This window comes from Schistocerca cancellata, chromosome 3 (genome assembly GCF_023864275.1).
Source record: "Schistocerca cancellata isolate TAMUIC-IGC-003103 chromosome 3, iqSchCanc2.1, whole genome shotgun sequence".
In the NCBI taxonomy this organism is placed as follows: domain Eukaryota; kingdom Metazoa; phylum Arthropoda; class Insecta; order Orthoptera; family Acrididae; genus Schistocerca; species Schistocerca cancellata.
Genome location: NC_064628.1, coordinates 593,523,051 through 593,541,719, shown reverse-complemented (window position 1 = coordinate 593,541,719; position 18,669 = coordinate 593,523,051). Strand labels below are relative to the sequence as shown.

Genomic DNA, 18,669 nt, shown 5'->3' with positions numbered 1-18,669 from the left:
GAGCTAGTAATTCGACACATTTCGCCTCGTTAATGTAACTTTATTTTTGTTCTGCGTTTCGTATAACCAAAAAGAGAAATATTTGATAAGCATTTTCCTTAAATGCCTATTCACACTGTCTGTCACGTCACGGCACCGCAAGTCAATTTGTCACATGATCTCAACTTGCATTGCTTTCCCCAACTGCTATTTTCGTGCGAACTGCGATTTTCGCAAGATGATGTTCAAGTATCTCTCTCTCTCTCTCTCTCTCACCTTTTACTTTCCCCTCCTTGGGGAAGTGTATGGAGGAGTCTTTAGCCTGTTGGCTTTCACTCTACATTGTATACTTGTGTGTGTGTTTATCTTGGATAGTCTTGACTGTCTGTGTATTGTGATGGTGTTCTGGTTCTGTCTTCTACTTGCCTGAGGTAGGCGACATGTCTGGTATTTTAAGGATTAAGGACTGATATTAGGACTTGGCGACTCTGGGATTTTTCTCTTTGACTTAGTCGTCGAAGATCGTCATAGGGCGTCTGAGCTTATTGCAGGACACGTCATACAGATGTATAATAATAATAATAATAATAAAGATCTTTAGGCCATTACAGCAATTGACAACGTCGAATGAAGTTACAGTTTATAATACAGTGTGATAAGGTATTGACTACTGAAATATTTTAGCTTCTATTACAATAAATGTACAGTGGGTCATCTGTTGGATTACTGCATTTTACAGTTGAGGAATTCATTGATATCATAGAATAAACCATTCATGCAGACTTTCTTTGAATGTATGTTCAGGAAGATCCTGTATAGCATGTGGCAGCTTATTAAATAGTTTGTGCCCTGTGGCTTCATAGCTATTTATTGATTTTGATAGTCTGTGGTAAGGCGTGTATATGTGTTTGATGCTTCTTGTGTTGTAACAATGTACATTTTCTCTACGTTTCACATCTTGTAGGTTCTTCTTCGTAAAGATTAAGACATTGTATATATAGAGGTTTATTACTGTCATAATTTTTTGTTTAGTAAATAAGGGTTTGCAGTGAGCCTTATGCGAAGAATTTGTAATTATCCTAATGGCTTTATTCTGCAATAATAGGATGTCATGTATATGACTACAGTTACCCCACAAGATAATGCCACAGGATACTATTGTTTGGAAAAATGCAAAATAAGATGACCTGATGTATGTTTCAGGTACACAATTTCTGAGTTGTCTTAATAAATAAATTACTCTAGATAGCTTACTACTAATATAGTTTACATGTTGGCCCCAGGATAACTTTTCGTCTAAATAAACTCCCAGAAATTTAACAGAACTAGGGTCATCAGATAGCGGCTTGTCTCTTAGAGTGAGGATTATCTGCTGAGTTTTATTTTCATTTAGCAGGAAACCATTTGCTCTGAACCAATATGCTGCATGAGTGAGTGTATTTTCAGCACAGGTTTTAAGATCATTAAGATTGTTACTGCTATGAAGAAAAGTCGTACCATCTGCATATAATACAGTGGTGGATCTAATAAACGAGAGGAGGTCATTGACCATTATCAGAAACAGGAAGGGCCCCAGTACAGATCCCTGAGGTACACCTACCTTAACATTTTCTATGTTTGACATTTCCTTACCAACTCAAACTACCTGTTTACGGTTGTTGAGATAAGCGTTTAATAGTCTGAGACTGTTTCCTTTGATGCTGTAGAATTCTAGTTTCTCTAGTAGTGGCATGTGCTCAACACAGTTGAAGGCCTTGTTTAGGTCACAGAATGAGACCTGAGCAAAGCCTTTGTTCTAAAAAACTTTGAGGATGTAACTGACTACCGTGTTGATTGCATAAATGGCCGATAGATTATTCCTAAACCCGTATTGAGTAGCATTAATTATTCATAGATTCTCAAAGTGAGATGATAATTGTTGGTACATGATGCAGTCTTTTACCTTGGAGAATGCGGGTACTATTGAAATAGGCCTGTAACTAGATGGAGAGTCTTTATCTCCCTTTTTGTATACTGGGACGATCCTAGACAGTTTTAACTCATCAGGAAAATATCCCTCAAGTAAGCACTTGTTTATGCAATGGGTTAAAGGGTACAGAATGCAATCACACATTTTTTTTAGCAGGTTGCATGATATGCTATATATATCTAAGCTATCAGATGATTTCAGTTGTTTTTTGACCCCTTGTACATATCTAGGCGATACTTCGGAGAAGGTTAGCATGCTTGTATTTAGTGACTGTCTACCCCAATTTTGGGAGAGTAACTTTGATGGACTAATGTATGGTTTGATAGTTGCGTCTCCTATTTCTTTCACTGCATTAATAAAAAACTCATTGAGTGTTTGTGGTGGGATATTAATTTTGTCTTTTTTAGTATCTGTGCCAGCACTGTTAATTACTTTCCAAGCGAATTTGCATTTATTGGTGGAATTATGTGTGCTGTTGGCATTGTAGGTTTTTTTGGCTTGCAGGATTCCTTTTTTGTATTCATTCCTGCATTCCACATAGGCTGATTTGGCATAGTCAGACTTCATACTATTGTATATGTTGTACATTAACAAAACTTGTTTCTTTAGATTTGTCAGCTGTTTAGTGTACCATATATTTTGCCTGTTTTGAGATCTGGATTTGTGGCTACTGTCCATTATTTTGATTTTATTTATAGGAATAATATGGTTAAATGGGGTCAAGAATGCATTAAAAAATCTATCAAACATTATTTTGGCTGGCAGGTCATTAGGGAGTGGTTGAGGCTATTTCCAGATCTGGAAGGGCTCTCATAGAAAGCTCTTTCCAGATCTTGGAATTTTTCTTTGACGAGGGGGATATCAACAGCAGCATTCAAGTCGTTTGTTGGAAACCCATGGGGTAGATGCAGAGCCCTCCTGAGGGTGCAGTTCTGCAGCCTCTGGAGCTTGTCCAGGTGCTGCTTCGCTGCATACCCCCAGGCAGGACGTGCATGTTCCATTATTGGATGTATGAGTGATATGTATACATTCACCCCTATTGAACAGGAGAAGTAACTGGTTGTGTTGAGGATTGGGTATAGGATGGACATTCTGCCACAGACCTCCCTATGGACCTCGTCTATTTGGGGCTTCCGTGTTAGTCTCAAGTCCAAGGTATGCCAAGATACTTGGCGGATCTGCGCCAGGTGAGTTGGGTTCCATGTAGCTGTAGGTGAAGGGGGGGGGAGGAGGCGTTGAGGGGGCCGGGTTCCCGAGCCTCCGGGAGATTAGCATAGCCTGTGTCTTTTCAGGGTTGTGGTGATGTGCCAGCACGAATATGCCTTTTGGTGGAGGTGGCTGTTTCTACCTAGACAGAGAAAGTTCTGTTCACTAGATAGTTCTGGATTAACTTGACTATGCTCCCAGGTAACCCCTGTGTGTATAACTCGTATAACAGCCCTTTTTGTCATACTGAATCGAAGGCTTTGGCTACATCAACTAGCACTATCCCACAGTAGCCTCTGTGGTTGAAGCCCTCTGTGGCTGCTTCCATCAGTCTAGTGATCTGTTGTGGGGCTGAGTGCTTCTGTCAGAATCTGAATTGGAAATCCGGCAGATCTTGTATGGGTAATAGCAGGAGGCGCTCATATCTCTTGCTGAGAGTTGGCAAGAGGCTGCAGAAATAAAGGGTCTTCCTCTGGTTTGTTTATCGCGACCACTTCCACGTGTTTCCAGTAAGCTGGGAACTCGTGGGTACGAGTAATCTCGTTGAAGACGTTCACGAAGTGTTCGACAACCGAGGGCGGAAAGTTTTTAACTAGCTGGTTGGTGCCACTGTCATGTCCTGGAGCCTTTTTTGTGGGAAGGGACCTACTTACTTTTGCCACCTTTCCGGGAGCGAAAAGTGGGGGTTCGTCCTCTGGGTCCTCCTTAGCATTGAGGAAAAGAGCCAGTTGACGACGGACTACCTCTTCATGTTCGTCATCCTGGGAGTCTGCTGCTTGAAACTGCTTCTCAAAGGAATCGGCGAGGGCGCTGGCCTTCTCAGCATAGCTGTAGGACAGACCTAGCACGATGTGCAGTAGTAGCATCCTAATGTGTCTTTTGGTGAATTACTTGGTTGCTTGCCAAATTGTGTGATCGTCTACTTTGAGAGCTGTGAGGCGGTTTTGCCATTGCTGATTTCTGTGATCATTGAGTAGACGATTGAGCAGCCTCCTGCTGGCCTGATTTCTGCTGATCTTCCACTCTTTTGTCACACTGGTTCCTTGTGTCCGAGTTGAGCTTCTGAAGGAGTTCTTGTGTCCGAGTTGGGCTAGCAAATGTTCTGGGAGTTGTACTTGTGGGGAGGGCCGTCCCTTTATGGAGGAGTGGCATCTTCCGCTGCCTGCAAGATGGTAACTGCCAGGACTTGTAGCGCTTGTTCTGCTGTTTCGGCAGTAGGTGGCGGAGCACGAGCGATATCAGAGGCGACAGTTTCTCGGTATCGTTCCCAGTCTGTACGTTTGTAAGACATCTGGTATTGTGGGAATTGTACCCATCCTCCCACATCGACCTCTAGAATCACTGGGTTGTGGTCGGAGGACGTTTTGTTGATTGTTCTTGCGGCCACAAACCCTGTGATCCTTCTAGTGAGGGCTATGTCTAACACGTCGGGACAACTTCCATTTTTTGGAAAATGTGTGGTCTCAACCGGACCCCATGGTGGTCGCACGCTAATTGTTGCAGTTTGGTGCCTGCTCTGGAGGTTACTCCAGAGTTCGAATCTGGGAGTTTGGCACTGAAGTCGCCTCCTATTAGGAGGTTGCCTTCAGTTTGCCCTAGAGCAGCTCTGTCTCCTTCGTCTATCTCGGCTTGTGTGGGTCGGTAGATTGCAACAATTGTTAGGGATCTGGTGGCAGTGATTACTTCCACCTCCACTGCTTGGTGATAAGTATACCTGGTGGTGAGGGATCCCTCTTTTTATGTATATGGCCGCTCCTCTGCCTTGGGTTGGCCTGTCTTAACAGTAACTAATGTTGTTGGGAACTGTCTCTTTTATTCCCAGTTTTAGGTGAATATCCCCCATCATGCATATGTCGATGGAGAACTCCTTCAGAAGTTCTCTGAACTCGACCTCTTGATTAACAATGCCGTCTGTGTTAAAAACGCGCATGGTCAGGCTTTGGGTATTTGATTGTCTATCCATGATGGGGTTTTGAAACTACTAAGGAAGTCCCAGAGAGGAGCGACTGCTGGATTGCTGCCTGAAGCTCAACGAGGGTCTGAATGTTCTGCCTCTGGGCCTCCATGAATCCCTTCATCATTTCCATGACGAGGTTGATGGTCCGAACCATAATGCCTAACAACTTATCCGACGGGGTGTACTGACTGTGGTGTTCCTAGAACTTCCTCTATCTTGGTGGACCTGGTCGTTGTGTTTTTTCCGGTGTTGTTCTTGCGTGTGTGTCTGGTGTTGTGGTGACTGGGCTTGCGTCGATTTCTCGACGTTTCCGTGGCTTTTTTTTTAAAGTGTATATAGCACTACGTGATCTGATATTCCCGTCACTCCTTTATATTTTATTCTGTGCACGATATTGTTATATTCTTTTATAAAATTGTGTATTTGATGGGAAAACAGAGAAAATTCTCCAAAGGGCAAATAAATAAATTAAAAATGTGTTCTCTGGTCTCCCAAAAATGTCAGAGACACGTATGTCTGTGGTTTACTCTGTGTATGTGTAATGTATATACCATGGAGGTATCTGTTATTGAATAGTGAATACCTGTGGTTTGTTTAATGTTTTTGTTTACAAATGGCTGCTGACATTTAGTAACCGTGGCTGCTGATGAATTAGTTTTTGACGGAATTGGAATTGGATGGTGTTAGTAAAAGTCGACATGGAAGAAGACGAAATGCCTCTTGCATGTGCCAGCAGAAACTTGAGAGACAAAACACGAAAACAGTTCGAGTCACTGTTAAGATCTGCCGTGAAGCGTTCGCAGAGATCTAAGGAGACATCTCATAGACATGTAAATACGCGATGTTGCAGTAACGTTTGTTTGTTTTTTGAGCACACACAAAATGTGCATTCGTTCGTCATAGCAAAACACTGAGACAAGCACAGCACTACTCTCCTGAGAAAATTAGTATCACATGTATAAGCACTCGTATTTTTCGTAATTTTTTGTACATTTTGATAATATTTATTGATTGTTATTCAGAAATCCATGTAATTAGTTACTATATAGTGGATGGATGTAGTGTACGATCTGTATTGGCAGCCAATTGACTGAATTACTTGTTTATTGCACATGTAAATCCTCGAAATTCAAAGAAAATGCAATGTAGACGAAAGGTTTTCGTTTTGCACAACAGTATGAAAAAGAGAAGAGCTCAGTAAATTTCAACGAATTTTTTTACGCTTACTTACAGTTGGATTTGAGGTAATTTCCACAAAATGGTGCACATCGAAGTCCGATATGCACCATTCCTTGGAAATTGCACGATTTACTAGTTTGAGTAAATAAAATAATATGTTAAAAGAAGTGCATATCTGCATTAGTTGTGACAGTGCACAGAATTTGTGTTTTAATTGGCTTTGTCCATCACTCTCTTTCAAATTGCGCATATTTGAGCCATCAATACCAATACTCTGCAAATAAGTTTGTAAGCCCTAGTGCATGACACAGAGTACGTCCCATTGTGTCGATTATTGTGTCTTCTCCCATTCTATTCATATACGGATTCTGGAAGAATGATTGCTTGCGTGCCTTTGTGCGTACTGTAATTAGTCTAATTTTGTCTTTGCGATCTGTATGAGATTGATACGTATAAGGTTGTTTTGTATTCCTGGAGTCAACACTTGAAGATTGCTCTAGGAACTAGGAAGTTTGCTCTAGTACATTTTCACTTGATAGTCTACATCTATATTCAGACATCTGCACTTCGCTTCTTTCAGCTTCCTTATGACACTTTCCTATTGGTTGAACAGATGTGACCATTTGTGTTCCCCTTCTTTGTATCCCATTCAGTATTACCTGTTATTCCTATTTGATGTGGGTCCCACACTCTTAAGCAGTATTCTACACTGAGTCTCACAAGTTTTTTTGTCTGCAGTCTGCTTTGATAACTGATTGCATTTCCTTAGAATTCTAGCAATGAACCACATTCTGCTACCTGATTTAAGTAGAAATGAGACTATGTGTTTGTTGCATTTCATATCCCAAAAAATTGTATCCTGGTTATTAGTTATCTGCTGCATACATATAACCTTCAGCTGTATCCTGTAGCATCACACTTAAAGATCTATCCTCTTCTTGCCTGAACTGTTAACCACCCATGTTACCCTTCTGTGCAAGGCTATACTCCAGAAAACAATTTGTCTTTTTCAGAAATTGCCTATCTGCGTTATAAATAATCTCTACTTCAGACAACATCAGTTATTTTATTGCCAAAATAACAAAACTTGTCTACTACTTTTAATGTGTCATTCCCAAATCTAATTCTTCAAGGCTATCCTACTGTAATTTAACTATGTTTCATTATTTTTCTTTTACTTTTTTATATTCATTTTACAACCTCTTTTCAAGATACACTCCATTCCATACAGCTGCTCTTCCAAGTCGTTTGCTGTCTCTGATGGAATTACAGTCTTGTTAGCAGACTGCAAAGTTTTTATTTCTTCTCATTGAACTTTAAATCCCTGTCCAAATTTCTCATAGGTTTCCTTTATTTCTCGTTCAGTGTTCAAATTAAATAGCATTTGTAAGAGGCCACAATCCTGTCTCACTCCCTTTTCAATTACTGGTTCCCTTTTATACCCTTTAAACCTTATAACTGCGATATGGTTTCTGTGAATGTTGGCATAATCTGTATCTGACCCTTCATAGTCTCGGATGTTGTTGAATTTAGCATATGTTAAAATTCAGGAGTAAGTAAGTAAGAAACACATATTTAGTTGGTTTCTCCAAAAAAAATTCCTGTCCCCAGATACAAGCCTCCAAAGATGATGCTGCAATCACCATTTTGAAGATGCGAATTCCGGAAAATTTTTTAAAATGCTGTATCTCTGTAACAGTTCTAGGTATTTTGTTAGAGCTTTTTCATTTGAAAGATAATTGCTTTATGAGTACGATGGTATCCTCAGTTTGGACATATCTGTCAAAGCTCTTTTTCTTTCGCTTTTTGAATTTTTTTATAATTTGCAGATTTTTTTTTTCTTTCAAAAATGCCAATCCAGAAAAGTTAGATTTTGTTTCTGTTGATTAGTACCATGCAGAGCCTCCACTTTTAAGTTGGGCAGGTTTTATTTTTAAAAATTACTTTTTTTAACTTTCAAGAGTGTATGTCTTCGCTGAAGCTGTTTCTTACTAATTTCTTTGTTACAGTGTTTATTTCTGTTGCCTTTGTTGCAGTTATTTCTTATCACTTTTTTGTTGCAGTTAATTCTTATCCCTTTTTTGTTGTAGTTATTTCTTTGCACTTTCATTGTTGCAGATATTTTTTACACTTTGTTACAGTTTCTTGTCAGTTTCTTTGTCTTGGTTATTCATTGCAGGTTTCTGTATTGTAGTTGTTCAGTGCTAATATATATACTGAAGAGGCGTATAAGAAATCTGAGACCATCCAGTGAGTTCTGTGTTTTTGTGAGGAATTTGCCAGTTGACACAGTTGCAGTGTTTTTTTGTGAAAAGCACTGTTTCAAATGTCTTCTGACTGGGGCCACAGGAGAGTGAAGTGTGCTGACTATTTGCATATCCATAAAAGAGTGCTATAGAAGACAGACAAAAAACAGACTTTTTTCAGGTAGGGAATAAGTGTTCTCATTTGAAGACTGTTTCAAAGTGAAGATGTTTCCAGTGATGACTTTTTGTGTTCTAAATATTTTGACAGAATAACAACAATGATAGTATATGAACAAGGTGCAGCCTCCCATGGTGCAGATTTTGCATCAGTAGAGGATTAAATACCCTGAATCAGTCATGTAGCTACAGAGGTAGGTTTTGGTCCTGTTAAGAAATTGTTGCCAATGAAGCCCAGTCATAAGCTCTATGCATCAAGAAAGGGCAGAGAAATTTCTAAAGCTATGGATGAATACACTACAGCAAAACTGATTACACCGTTCAAAGTAGAAATTACACGTTCAGAAAAAAATGAACCAAAGCACTCTTGCAGCTCTTTTCAGGAATTTTTCACAAATATCAATTCAGCTGTTGAGTATTGTGCATCCTACAATGAAAAGGTGCAAGTTTTAACTATTATTCGAGAGACATTTTCAAAGAAAACAACTTTGAACTATGTTCCATAAGTTCAAAGTACATGATAGACAAATCAAGAAATGTGAGGTCTGTAAGAGCAGTCTTTGGAAGACCAGATTCCTATTATGGTCATTTTGTAGAAGCTCCTTGAGTTCAAATAGTGCTTTCATTTTATCTGGAAGATGAATGGGACTGTTCTCACCAGAGTGCCAGCAAAAAAAGACACTACTAACAGTTGAAGGTCAAAAAGTTGTGAAAGTGAAGACATACATGACTTGCACGAGACGTAAAGCAAGAGACTTGTTTGTTTCAAGAATATGGTGACTCCCCTGGAAAGGGAGGACTGCCTTTACAGACACTTGGCCTGGAAGATGTAGCAGAGAACTCTGCAGAAATTACATTTGCGATATGGGAGGAAAATAAACTAATTAAGAAAACTGTTGCCTGTGACAGTTTCATTGATGAACTTGGTAAATGGTCAGTGAAAGCAGTAACATACTAGCATCTGAAGAAATTGCAACAACACCACATTGCAAAAGTGAATGGTGTGTACAGGCTGAAGAATTATGTTTTAGTGATTCACTGTGATTTTGCTGAGAACTGGTCTGTAATTCTCCCACAAGAAGTACCCTGTATCATTGGCCTAATGATCAGGTTTCAGTTTTTACAGGAGTGACATATTTTCAAAACAAGACTACAGATGTTGGAATTATATATAAGTGATGCCACAGGCCATGACTCAACATTTGCTTCGCTAGCAATGCGCAAAATTCTTCAACAACAAACGGGGGCAGAGAAGATCATCGTTATTTATGATGGTGCTCGTAGTCATTGTAAAATTCATTACCAGCTGTTTGAATTGAGTAAGTCATTTGTGCCAACTGACTGGGTATACAGTGCTACTGGAAGGGGCCTTGTGATGGCGTAGGAGGCCTGCTGAAGCACCATGCTACAAAACATAATCTTTCCAGACCAAATACAGCAGTGATTCAGAATTCTGAGAATTTTACAAGAGTCTTACACACCACAGCCCTCATTCTTTTATACAAAGAGGAAATCGAAGAAATACATGAGCAGAAAAAAAGAAGAATGGTCTAAACATACTACTCCTATGAAAGGAATTCAGAAGACACATTTTTGGACTCAAAGTGATGGGCAAACTCATATTGCACTCACTTTAAAGAAGAAGAAAGAAAAAATTTCTTTCATTCGGCCAACATCCTATAAACAGCAGGGTAATATTAAGATTCACAACCTGAGAAGGGGGATGTTTGTGGTGTGTGTGTATGACTGTGGCTGGTGGATTACAGAGATTATAGACACCAGTTATGAGTTAGACGAAACTGTAGTGAACTTTATGCTACCACATGGACCAGATGTTGGCTGTAGGTTTCCAGCTGAAGGACATCAACAACACCATAAGTGCTCACTTTCTGTTCATAATGTTTTGAAAATTGTAAGTGCTCCAGTTTTTATTGGTTCAACAGGAAGGCATCACTCTATATCAAAGGAAGATACTGAAGCAGTGGAACACATTTTTAGTTCATTGACTGGCTAATTTCATTACAAAAAAGACTGCACAGAAGTTGCCTAAACTGAAACCTTTAAGTCTTTGGACCTTTTACATACATTTTGGAACCATTTAAAATGCTTTAAAAATGAATCTCTTGCTCATCTTTCAAAACTAAAATTGTGTTAAATAAGGCATGGTTTTGATTTTTATGAGCCTGTTATGTGGTAATGTGGTAATAAAACATATTTTATGTATGGCAAAAATTTCAGTTGTTTATAAAACCTGTTCAACCTAGAAGTGGAAGCTCTCCTTTTCAGGGAATGTCAAACTATATGGTGTATTGCGTATTGAACTGGAGAGCTAGAAACGATAGAGAAGCTTCGTCCTGCAGTAGCCCTCAGTGGTTCACAACCTCACAACAGGCCACAGCAGTCCACCCCCCCCCCCCCAACCCCCCTCCCCCCACCTCCGCCCCACACCGAACCTAGGGTTATTGTGTGGTTCGACCCCCAGTGGACCCATCCCCCCCCCCCCCCCCCCCCCAGGAACGTGTCATACCAGATGAGTGTACCCCAGATGCTTTCGTGGTAGAGTAATTACGGTGTACGCGTACATGGAGGCAGTGTTTGCGCAGCAATCGATGACATAGTGTAACTGAGGCTGAATAAGGGGAACCAGCATGCATTTACCGAGGCAGATGGAAAACCGCCTAAAAACCATCTGGGATTACAGAAGCATCTGATTCCACCTGTCTACTTTGACACATGACGTCACCAATATGGCGGAAATGACCATTCTCAACATCTCCAATATGGCACCTATGACGTCATTACATAAACACGACAACAAACACGAAAATACATACAAACCAACAAATACATTTCCCTCCAAAAATGTAATCAGACTAATGGGACCAGCACGGGAAATTGGGGGTTTTTGGGTGGGGGAAAAACTAAATATAAACACATACAGACACACACCACTATCCCAAACCACACAACATGATGAGATAAAAACACCACAAAATTCCCAAATTCCGCTACACTTACAATAACGACAGGAATCGACCACTTCTCTTCACCTGCGTAGCTCAGCCACATTTGTCGAAACCACAAAACAAAAAACAAATACTCAGAAAATTATAATCACACCACAACTTCTCTTCACCTGCATAGCTCAACCACATTTGTCGAAACCACAAAATAAAAAACAAATACTAAGAAAATTATAATCACACCACAGCTATCGATACATCAAAACCAACACCTGAGAAACAAAAATTGGAATCAGACGCTTCCGTTGACCTACATAGGGTTTTTTTGGTTAGAGAATCCCCTCCCTAGGCCTGACAAGACGCCTCCTGAGACGCGGCAAGATAGGAGTAGGCAAAATGCAACAGGGAATAACAATATTAATGTGCTAATAGTAAACTGCAGGAGCGTCTATAGAAAGGTCCCAGAACTGCTCTCATTAATAAACGATCACAACGCCCATATAGTACTAGGGACAGAAAGTTGGCTGAAACCAGACGTAAACAGTAACGAAATCCTAAACTCAGATTGGAATGTATACCGCAGAGACAGGCTGAACAGTGAAGGGGGAGGCGTGTTTATAGCGGTAAGAAGTGCAATAGTATCGAAGGAAATTGACGGAGATCCGAAATGTGAAATGATTTGGGTGAAGGTCGCGGTTAAAGCAGGCTCAGACATGGTAATTGGATGTCTCTATAGGCCCCCTGGCTCAGCAGCTGTTGTGGCTGAGCACCTGAAGGATAATTTGGAAAATATTTCGAGTAGATTTCCCCACCATGTTATAGTTCTGGGTGGAGATTTTAATTTGCCGGATATAGACTGGGAGACTCAGACGTTCATAACGGGTGGCAAGGACAAAGAATCCAGTGAAATTTTTTTAAGTGCTTTATCTGAAAACTACCTTGAGCAGTTAAACAGAGAACCGACTCGTGGCGATAACATATTAGACCTTCTGGTGACAAACAGACCCGAATTATTTGAAAAAGTTAATGCACAACAGGGAATCAGCGATCATAAAGCGGTTCCGGCATCGATGATTTCAGCCGTAAATAGGAATATTAAAAAGGGTAGGAAGATTTTTCTGTTTAGAAAAAGTGACAAAAAGCAGATTTCAGAGTACCTGTTGGCTCAACACAAAAGTTTTGTCTCAAGTACTGATAGTGTTGAGGATCAGTGGACAAAGTTCAAAACCATCGTACAATATGCGTTAGATGAGTATGTGCCAAGCAAGATCGTAAGAGATGGAAAAGAGCCACCGTGGTTCAACAACCGAGTTAGAAAACTGCTGCGGAAGCAAATGGAACTTCACAGCAAACATAAACATAGCCAAAGCCTTGCAGACAAACAAAAATTACGCGAAGCGAAATGTAGTGTGAAGAGAGCTATGCGAGAGGCGTTCAATGAATTCGAAAGTAAAGTTCTATGTACTGACTTGGCAGAAAATCCTAAGAAATTTTGGTCTTATGTCAAAGCGGTAGGTGGATCAAAACAAAATGTCCAGACACTCTGTGACCAAAATGGTACTGAAACAGAGGATGACAGACTAAAGGCCGAAATACTAAATGTCTTTTTCCAAAGTTGTTTCACAGAGGAAGATTGCACTGTAGTTCCTTCTCTAGACTGTCGCACAGATGACAAAATGGTAGATATCGAAATAGACGACAGAGGGATAGAGAAACAATTAAAATCGCTCAAAAGAGGAAAGGCCTCTGGACCTGATGGGATACCAGTTCAATTTTACACAGAGTACGCGAAGGAACTTGCCCCCCTTCTTGCAGCGGTGTACCGTAGGTCTCTAGAAGAGCGTAGCATTCCAAAGGATTGGAAAAGGGCACAGGTCATCCCCGTTTTCAAGAAGGGACGTCGAACAGATGTGCAGAACTATAGACCTATATCTCTAACGTCGATCAGTTGTAGAATTTTGGAACACGTATTGTGTTCGAGTATAATGACTTTTCTGGAGACTAGAAATCTACTCTGTAGGAATCAGCATGGATTTCGAAAAAGACGGTCATGTGAAACCCAGCTCGCGCTATTCGTCCCCGAGACTCAGAGGGCCATAGACACGGGTTCACAGGTAGATGCCGTGTTTCTTGACTTCCGCAAGGCGTTCGATACAGTTCCCCACAGTCGTTTATTGAACAAAGTAAGAGCATATGGACTATCAGACCAATTGTGTGATTGGATTGAGGAGTTCCTAGATAACAGGACGCAGCATGTTATTCTCAATGGAGAGAAGTCTTCCGAAGTAAGAGTAATTTCAGGTGTGCCGCAGGGGAGTGTCATAGGACCGTTGCTATTCACAATATACATAAATGACCTGGTGGATGACATCGGAAGTTCACTGAGGCTTTTTGCAGATGATGCTGTGGTGTATCGAGAGGTTGTAACAATGGAAAATTGTACTGAAATGCAGGAGGATCTGCAGCGAATTGACGCATGGTGCAGGGAATGGCAACTGAATCTCAATGTAGACAAGTGTAATGTGCTGCGAATACACAGAAAGATAGATCCTTTATCATTTAGCTACAAAATAGCAGGTCAGCAACTGGAAGCAGTTAATACCATAAATTATCTGGGAGTACGCATTAGGAGTGATTTAAAATGGAATGATCATATAATGTTGATTGTCGGTAAAGCAGATGCCAGACTGAGATTCATTGGAAGAATCCTAAGGAAATGCAATCCGAAAACAAAGGAAGTAGGTTACAGTACGCTTGTTCGCCCACTGCTTGAATACTGCTCAGCAGTGTGGGATCCGTACCAGATAGGGTTGATACAAGACGTAGAGAAGATCCAACGGAGAGCAGCGCGCTTCGTTACAGGATCATTTAGTAATCGCGAAAGCGTTACGGAGATGATAGATAAACTCCAGTGGAAGACTCTGCAGGAGAGACGCTCAGTAGCTCGGTACGGGCTTTTGTCAAAGTTTCGAGAACATACCTTCACCGAAGAGTCAAGCAGTATATTGCTCCCTCCTACGTATATCTCGCGAAGAGACCATGAGGATAAAATCAGAGAGATTAGAGCCCACACAGAGGCATACCGACAATCCTTCTTTCCACGAACAATACGAGACTGGAATAGAAGGGAGAACCGATAGAGGTACTGAAGGTACCCTCCGCCACACACCGTCAGGTGGCTTGCGGAGTATGGATGTAGATGTAGATGTAGACTGGAATAGAAGGGAGAACCGATAGAGGTACTGAAGGTACCCTCCGCCACACACCGTCAGGTGGCTTGCGGAGTATGGATGTAGATGTAGATGTAGATGTAGATGTAGATAGGTCAACAGCAGCTCATGATACCAAAACACACATAGCTATGACAACACATTGGAATCGAACACTTCCCTTGACCCATATTCCTTCATTGCACTTTTGCACTTCCTATCAATCTCAGCATTAAGATGCCTGTATTTTCTTTTGTATGTTTTATTTGCTGCATTTTTGTGTTACTTCAGTATTTCATCTTTCAAAGTTACCCAATCCTCTTCTGTTTATTCATTTCACCTATTTCAGTCAATCATCGCCTTTGAAATCTCAACCCCTGGTTCTTTTGACTTAGTCTCTTTAATTTCGTGTCTTTTAGCAGTTTACTCAGTTTTAGTCTGTAGTTCATGATCAATGAACTGTAGCGATATCCCCCATCTCCAACTAGAAATTTTTTGCCGTTTAAAATCTGTCTAATGGTGTAATGTATCTGAAGCATTCTGGTGTCTCTAGGTTATGTCCATACACCTTTCACAAACTCCTTTCATGATTCCCAAACGAAGTGTTAGCAATGACTGACTGATCTGTGATCTGTGCTAAATTCTACCAAGCTGTTCCTCTTTCTTTTCGTTCCCCCAATCCATATTGTCTTCAAAACATTTTTGGAAGATGACGATCAACAGCCGTCAAATAACGTATAAAATGTATGTTTGACAATGAGCTATTTTTATTTCAGTCGTGGACTATCTTTACAAAGAAGGGTTAAATTGTTTTAAGCCACCACATTACATTTGTCATTACTTAAATAATATACAGGGCATGTCATAAATATCATTATACAACACAGGACTTTTAAAAGCAAATATACTAAGTGTATACAGTATGTTTGCTCCTAAAAGTGTGCATAAATCACTTAGTATGTTTGCTTCTAAAAGTCCTGTGTCGTATATTGATATTCATGACATGCTCTATGCATTATTTAATTAATGACAAATGTAACATGGTGGCTTAAACCATTTTAACCCTTATCCCCAAAGTTGGTCCATGACTGAAACTGGTTGTATTTGGGTTTAAAATAAAAGCAACTGATGGTCAAACATGCATTTTATAAATGTTATCTTCCTTGCCCTATTATCAAATTCCAATTCCTCATTACAATTTAATTTTCATCTTATCTTACTACCTTAATAATGTTGCTCCAGGAGTTGTAACTGTAAAAAGCTTGTGTGGAACTATCTTAATAATTGTTTTTCTCTCATTATACACATTTTTTTCTCAATTTCATCATCATCTGCTGAGATAGTAGGCATATAAAGTTGCACTACTGTGGTGGATGTTGGGATTATATCTGTATCAGCTACAGTAATGTGTTCACTATCCTGTTGATAGTAGCTTACCTGCATTCACATTTTATTATTCATTAGTAGACCTACTCCCCCTGTTCTTTCTACCACCTCACTTCACTAACTTCCACTATATCTAACTTCAACCTATACATCTATGTCTTTAAAATATTAACCACTCCAATTAATTTTTTTGAGACTGTTTTATTAAGCTACCTAAATGAAGCGGGTTGTAAAAATGTGCTAAGTGGTCACTGGTGGAATATAGTTGTACTCCAACATTTTGAACACTTAAAATAACTAGAAAATTTACAAATCAGTGAAGACATATTCATATGCCTGCACACAGAATGAGCGAATGTTTTACCATTTTGCACTGAATGTGCACTAGATTCTTGGTACTAAAAGAGACAGAAAGTAAAGCAGTTTCGGAGTTTGCTAGTCATGCAGAAAAAAGGCTTGTTGCCAATTAGTTTGATTTTTCTAATGCTTCAAAAATATCATTGTTTATGTAGTAACACTGTTCATGTTACGTTGCACTTCACTTAGCGTAGACCGGGACTGTGTCCTAGGCATGCCCGATGTTGACTGACTGCGCTCAGCCTGTCCTGCCAGAGTTGTTGTTGTTGTTCTTGTTGTTACGCCGGCAGAGGGCGCGTCCGAATTCTCGCGTGCCCTCTGGTGAACGGGACTCTACTTGTGGCAACTACCGTCCATGATGCGCCGTGCCAATGTGCGCCTCCCGCAATCTTTCTGGTGGCTACTACACTCCTCCTCCTTCGGGGGGTGAAGCCACTGTGATCCACTGCGTCGGAAGGTGGAGCGTCGGGCAGGAGCGATGACCTCCACATCCATGGGATGGCCGGAGTGGAGGGAATCTGCCAACCCTCGAGCCGGAACCTTCGAATACGGCTGGAAGTGACCCACACGAAGAGGCCCCCGTCGTCCCACAACTGGAGCCCGGGACAGAACGGGCGACAAGCTGTCGAACTCTGGATCCTGTTCCACCTCAGGAGGGGCAAGACCCAGTGGCGGGGACGAAGGGGAAGGGACGACCACAGGGGAACTAGCCCCCTGCGAAACCGGGCCGGCTAGGGGGGCCGGCTCTCGCTGGGGTAGCTCGAATGACGGCGATGCTGGGGCTGGAGCCACTGGAGGCTGCCAAGGCTGAGAACCATCACAGTGCGGCAGAGTCACAGCGGGGAGAGGAGGTAACGTCCCCTGTGAAACCAATACAGGTGCCGGCAATGGGGAAGCCGGTGTCCGAGAGGGCGGAGGGTGGGTGCCCGAACGTGGACGTAGCTGATTTTGGTGACGACGTACCACCCGGTCCCCCACCTGCAAGGTATAGAGCCGGCGGCCATGGCGGTGCTGGACCACCGCCGGTATCCAATGTGGATTGCGACCAAACCCACAGGCCCAGACTGACATACCCAGTGGAAAGCCAGGTACTCCGTTTTGGGAAGACTGGCGAGGACCAGGCTGGAGGAGGTGCAGCAGAGTCCTAGGTTGACGCCCATGGAGGAGTTCTACAGGGCTGCGGTCTCCCATTGGTGTGGTCCGGTATGCCATCAAGAAAAACGTCAATGCTTCCTCTGCAGGAAATTCGTGCACATACTTTTTCATCTGCGTCTTAAAGGTGCGCACTATGCGCTCAGATTCCCCATTCGATTGTGGATGGAAGGGGGGAGAGCAAACGTGCCGAATACCGAAGTGCCTACAAAAATCCTGGAAGGTCTGTGAAAGAAACTGCGGTCCATTGTCTGAGACCAGGGTGATTGGCAGACCTTCCACAGAAAAGATTTTTGCTAGGGCCTGGATTGCAACTTCTGAAGTGGTCGAGGAGCAGCGAACCACATATGGGAATCGGGAAAAAGCATCAATGACAATGAGCCAAAAGCCATTGAGAAACGGCCCCGCAAAATCGATGTGAACACGTTCCCACGCCTGGGTTGCCGGCGGCCATGAAGAGAACGCTGCCCTGGGAGATGCTTGTTGGCTCGCACACTGGGAACAGGCGGTCACCAAGTGCTCAATTTCTCTGTCAATACCGGGCCAGTACACATGTCTGCGAGCCAAGGTTTTAGTACGGGAAACACCCCAGTGCCCCGCATGTAATAACTTGAGGACCTCCCGTCGTAAACTTGCAGGAACAACCACGCGAGGAGCTGTATCATCGGTAGCCAGAAGGAGAACTCCTTCCAAGACCGAGAGACGGTCTCGTAGAAGAAAATAATTACGAAGAGGGTCCGAGGCCCGGCCCGGAGGGCGGGACGACCACCCCTGCTGAATGAGGCGAACTACTTGCCGGAGAACCGGGTCAGCCGCCGTTTCCCTGGCCACTCGAGAACTAGTGATCGGGAAGCCATCAACCGCCTGGCGGGACGCCACATCCAAACAA

The 18,669-nt window shown here is 41.9% G+C and overlaps 2 protein-coding genes across 3 annotated transcripts in view; both read left to right on the top strand.

Annotated features, from left to right (window-relative positions):
• LOC126175460 (protein disulfide-isomerase TMX3) overlaps nucleotides 1–18,669 on the top strand; it is a 352,285-nt gene that overhangs the window by 275,384 nt on the left and 58,232 nt on the right. The window lies entirely within an intron of this gene.
• LOC126175457 (jouberin-like) overlaps nucleotides 5,625–18,669 on the top strand; it is a 457,590-nt gene continuing 444,545 nt past the window's right edge. Inside the window, exon 1 of the mRNA XM_049922262.1 lies at nucleotides 5,625–5,941. Coding sequence (XP_049778219.1) covers nucleotides 5,789–5,941 — 153 coding nt within the window. The 5' untranslated portion in view covers nucleotides 5,625–5,788. The remainder of the gene's footprint in view (nucleotides 5,942–18,669) is intronic.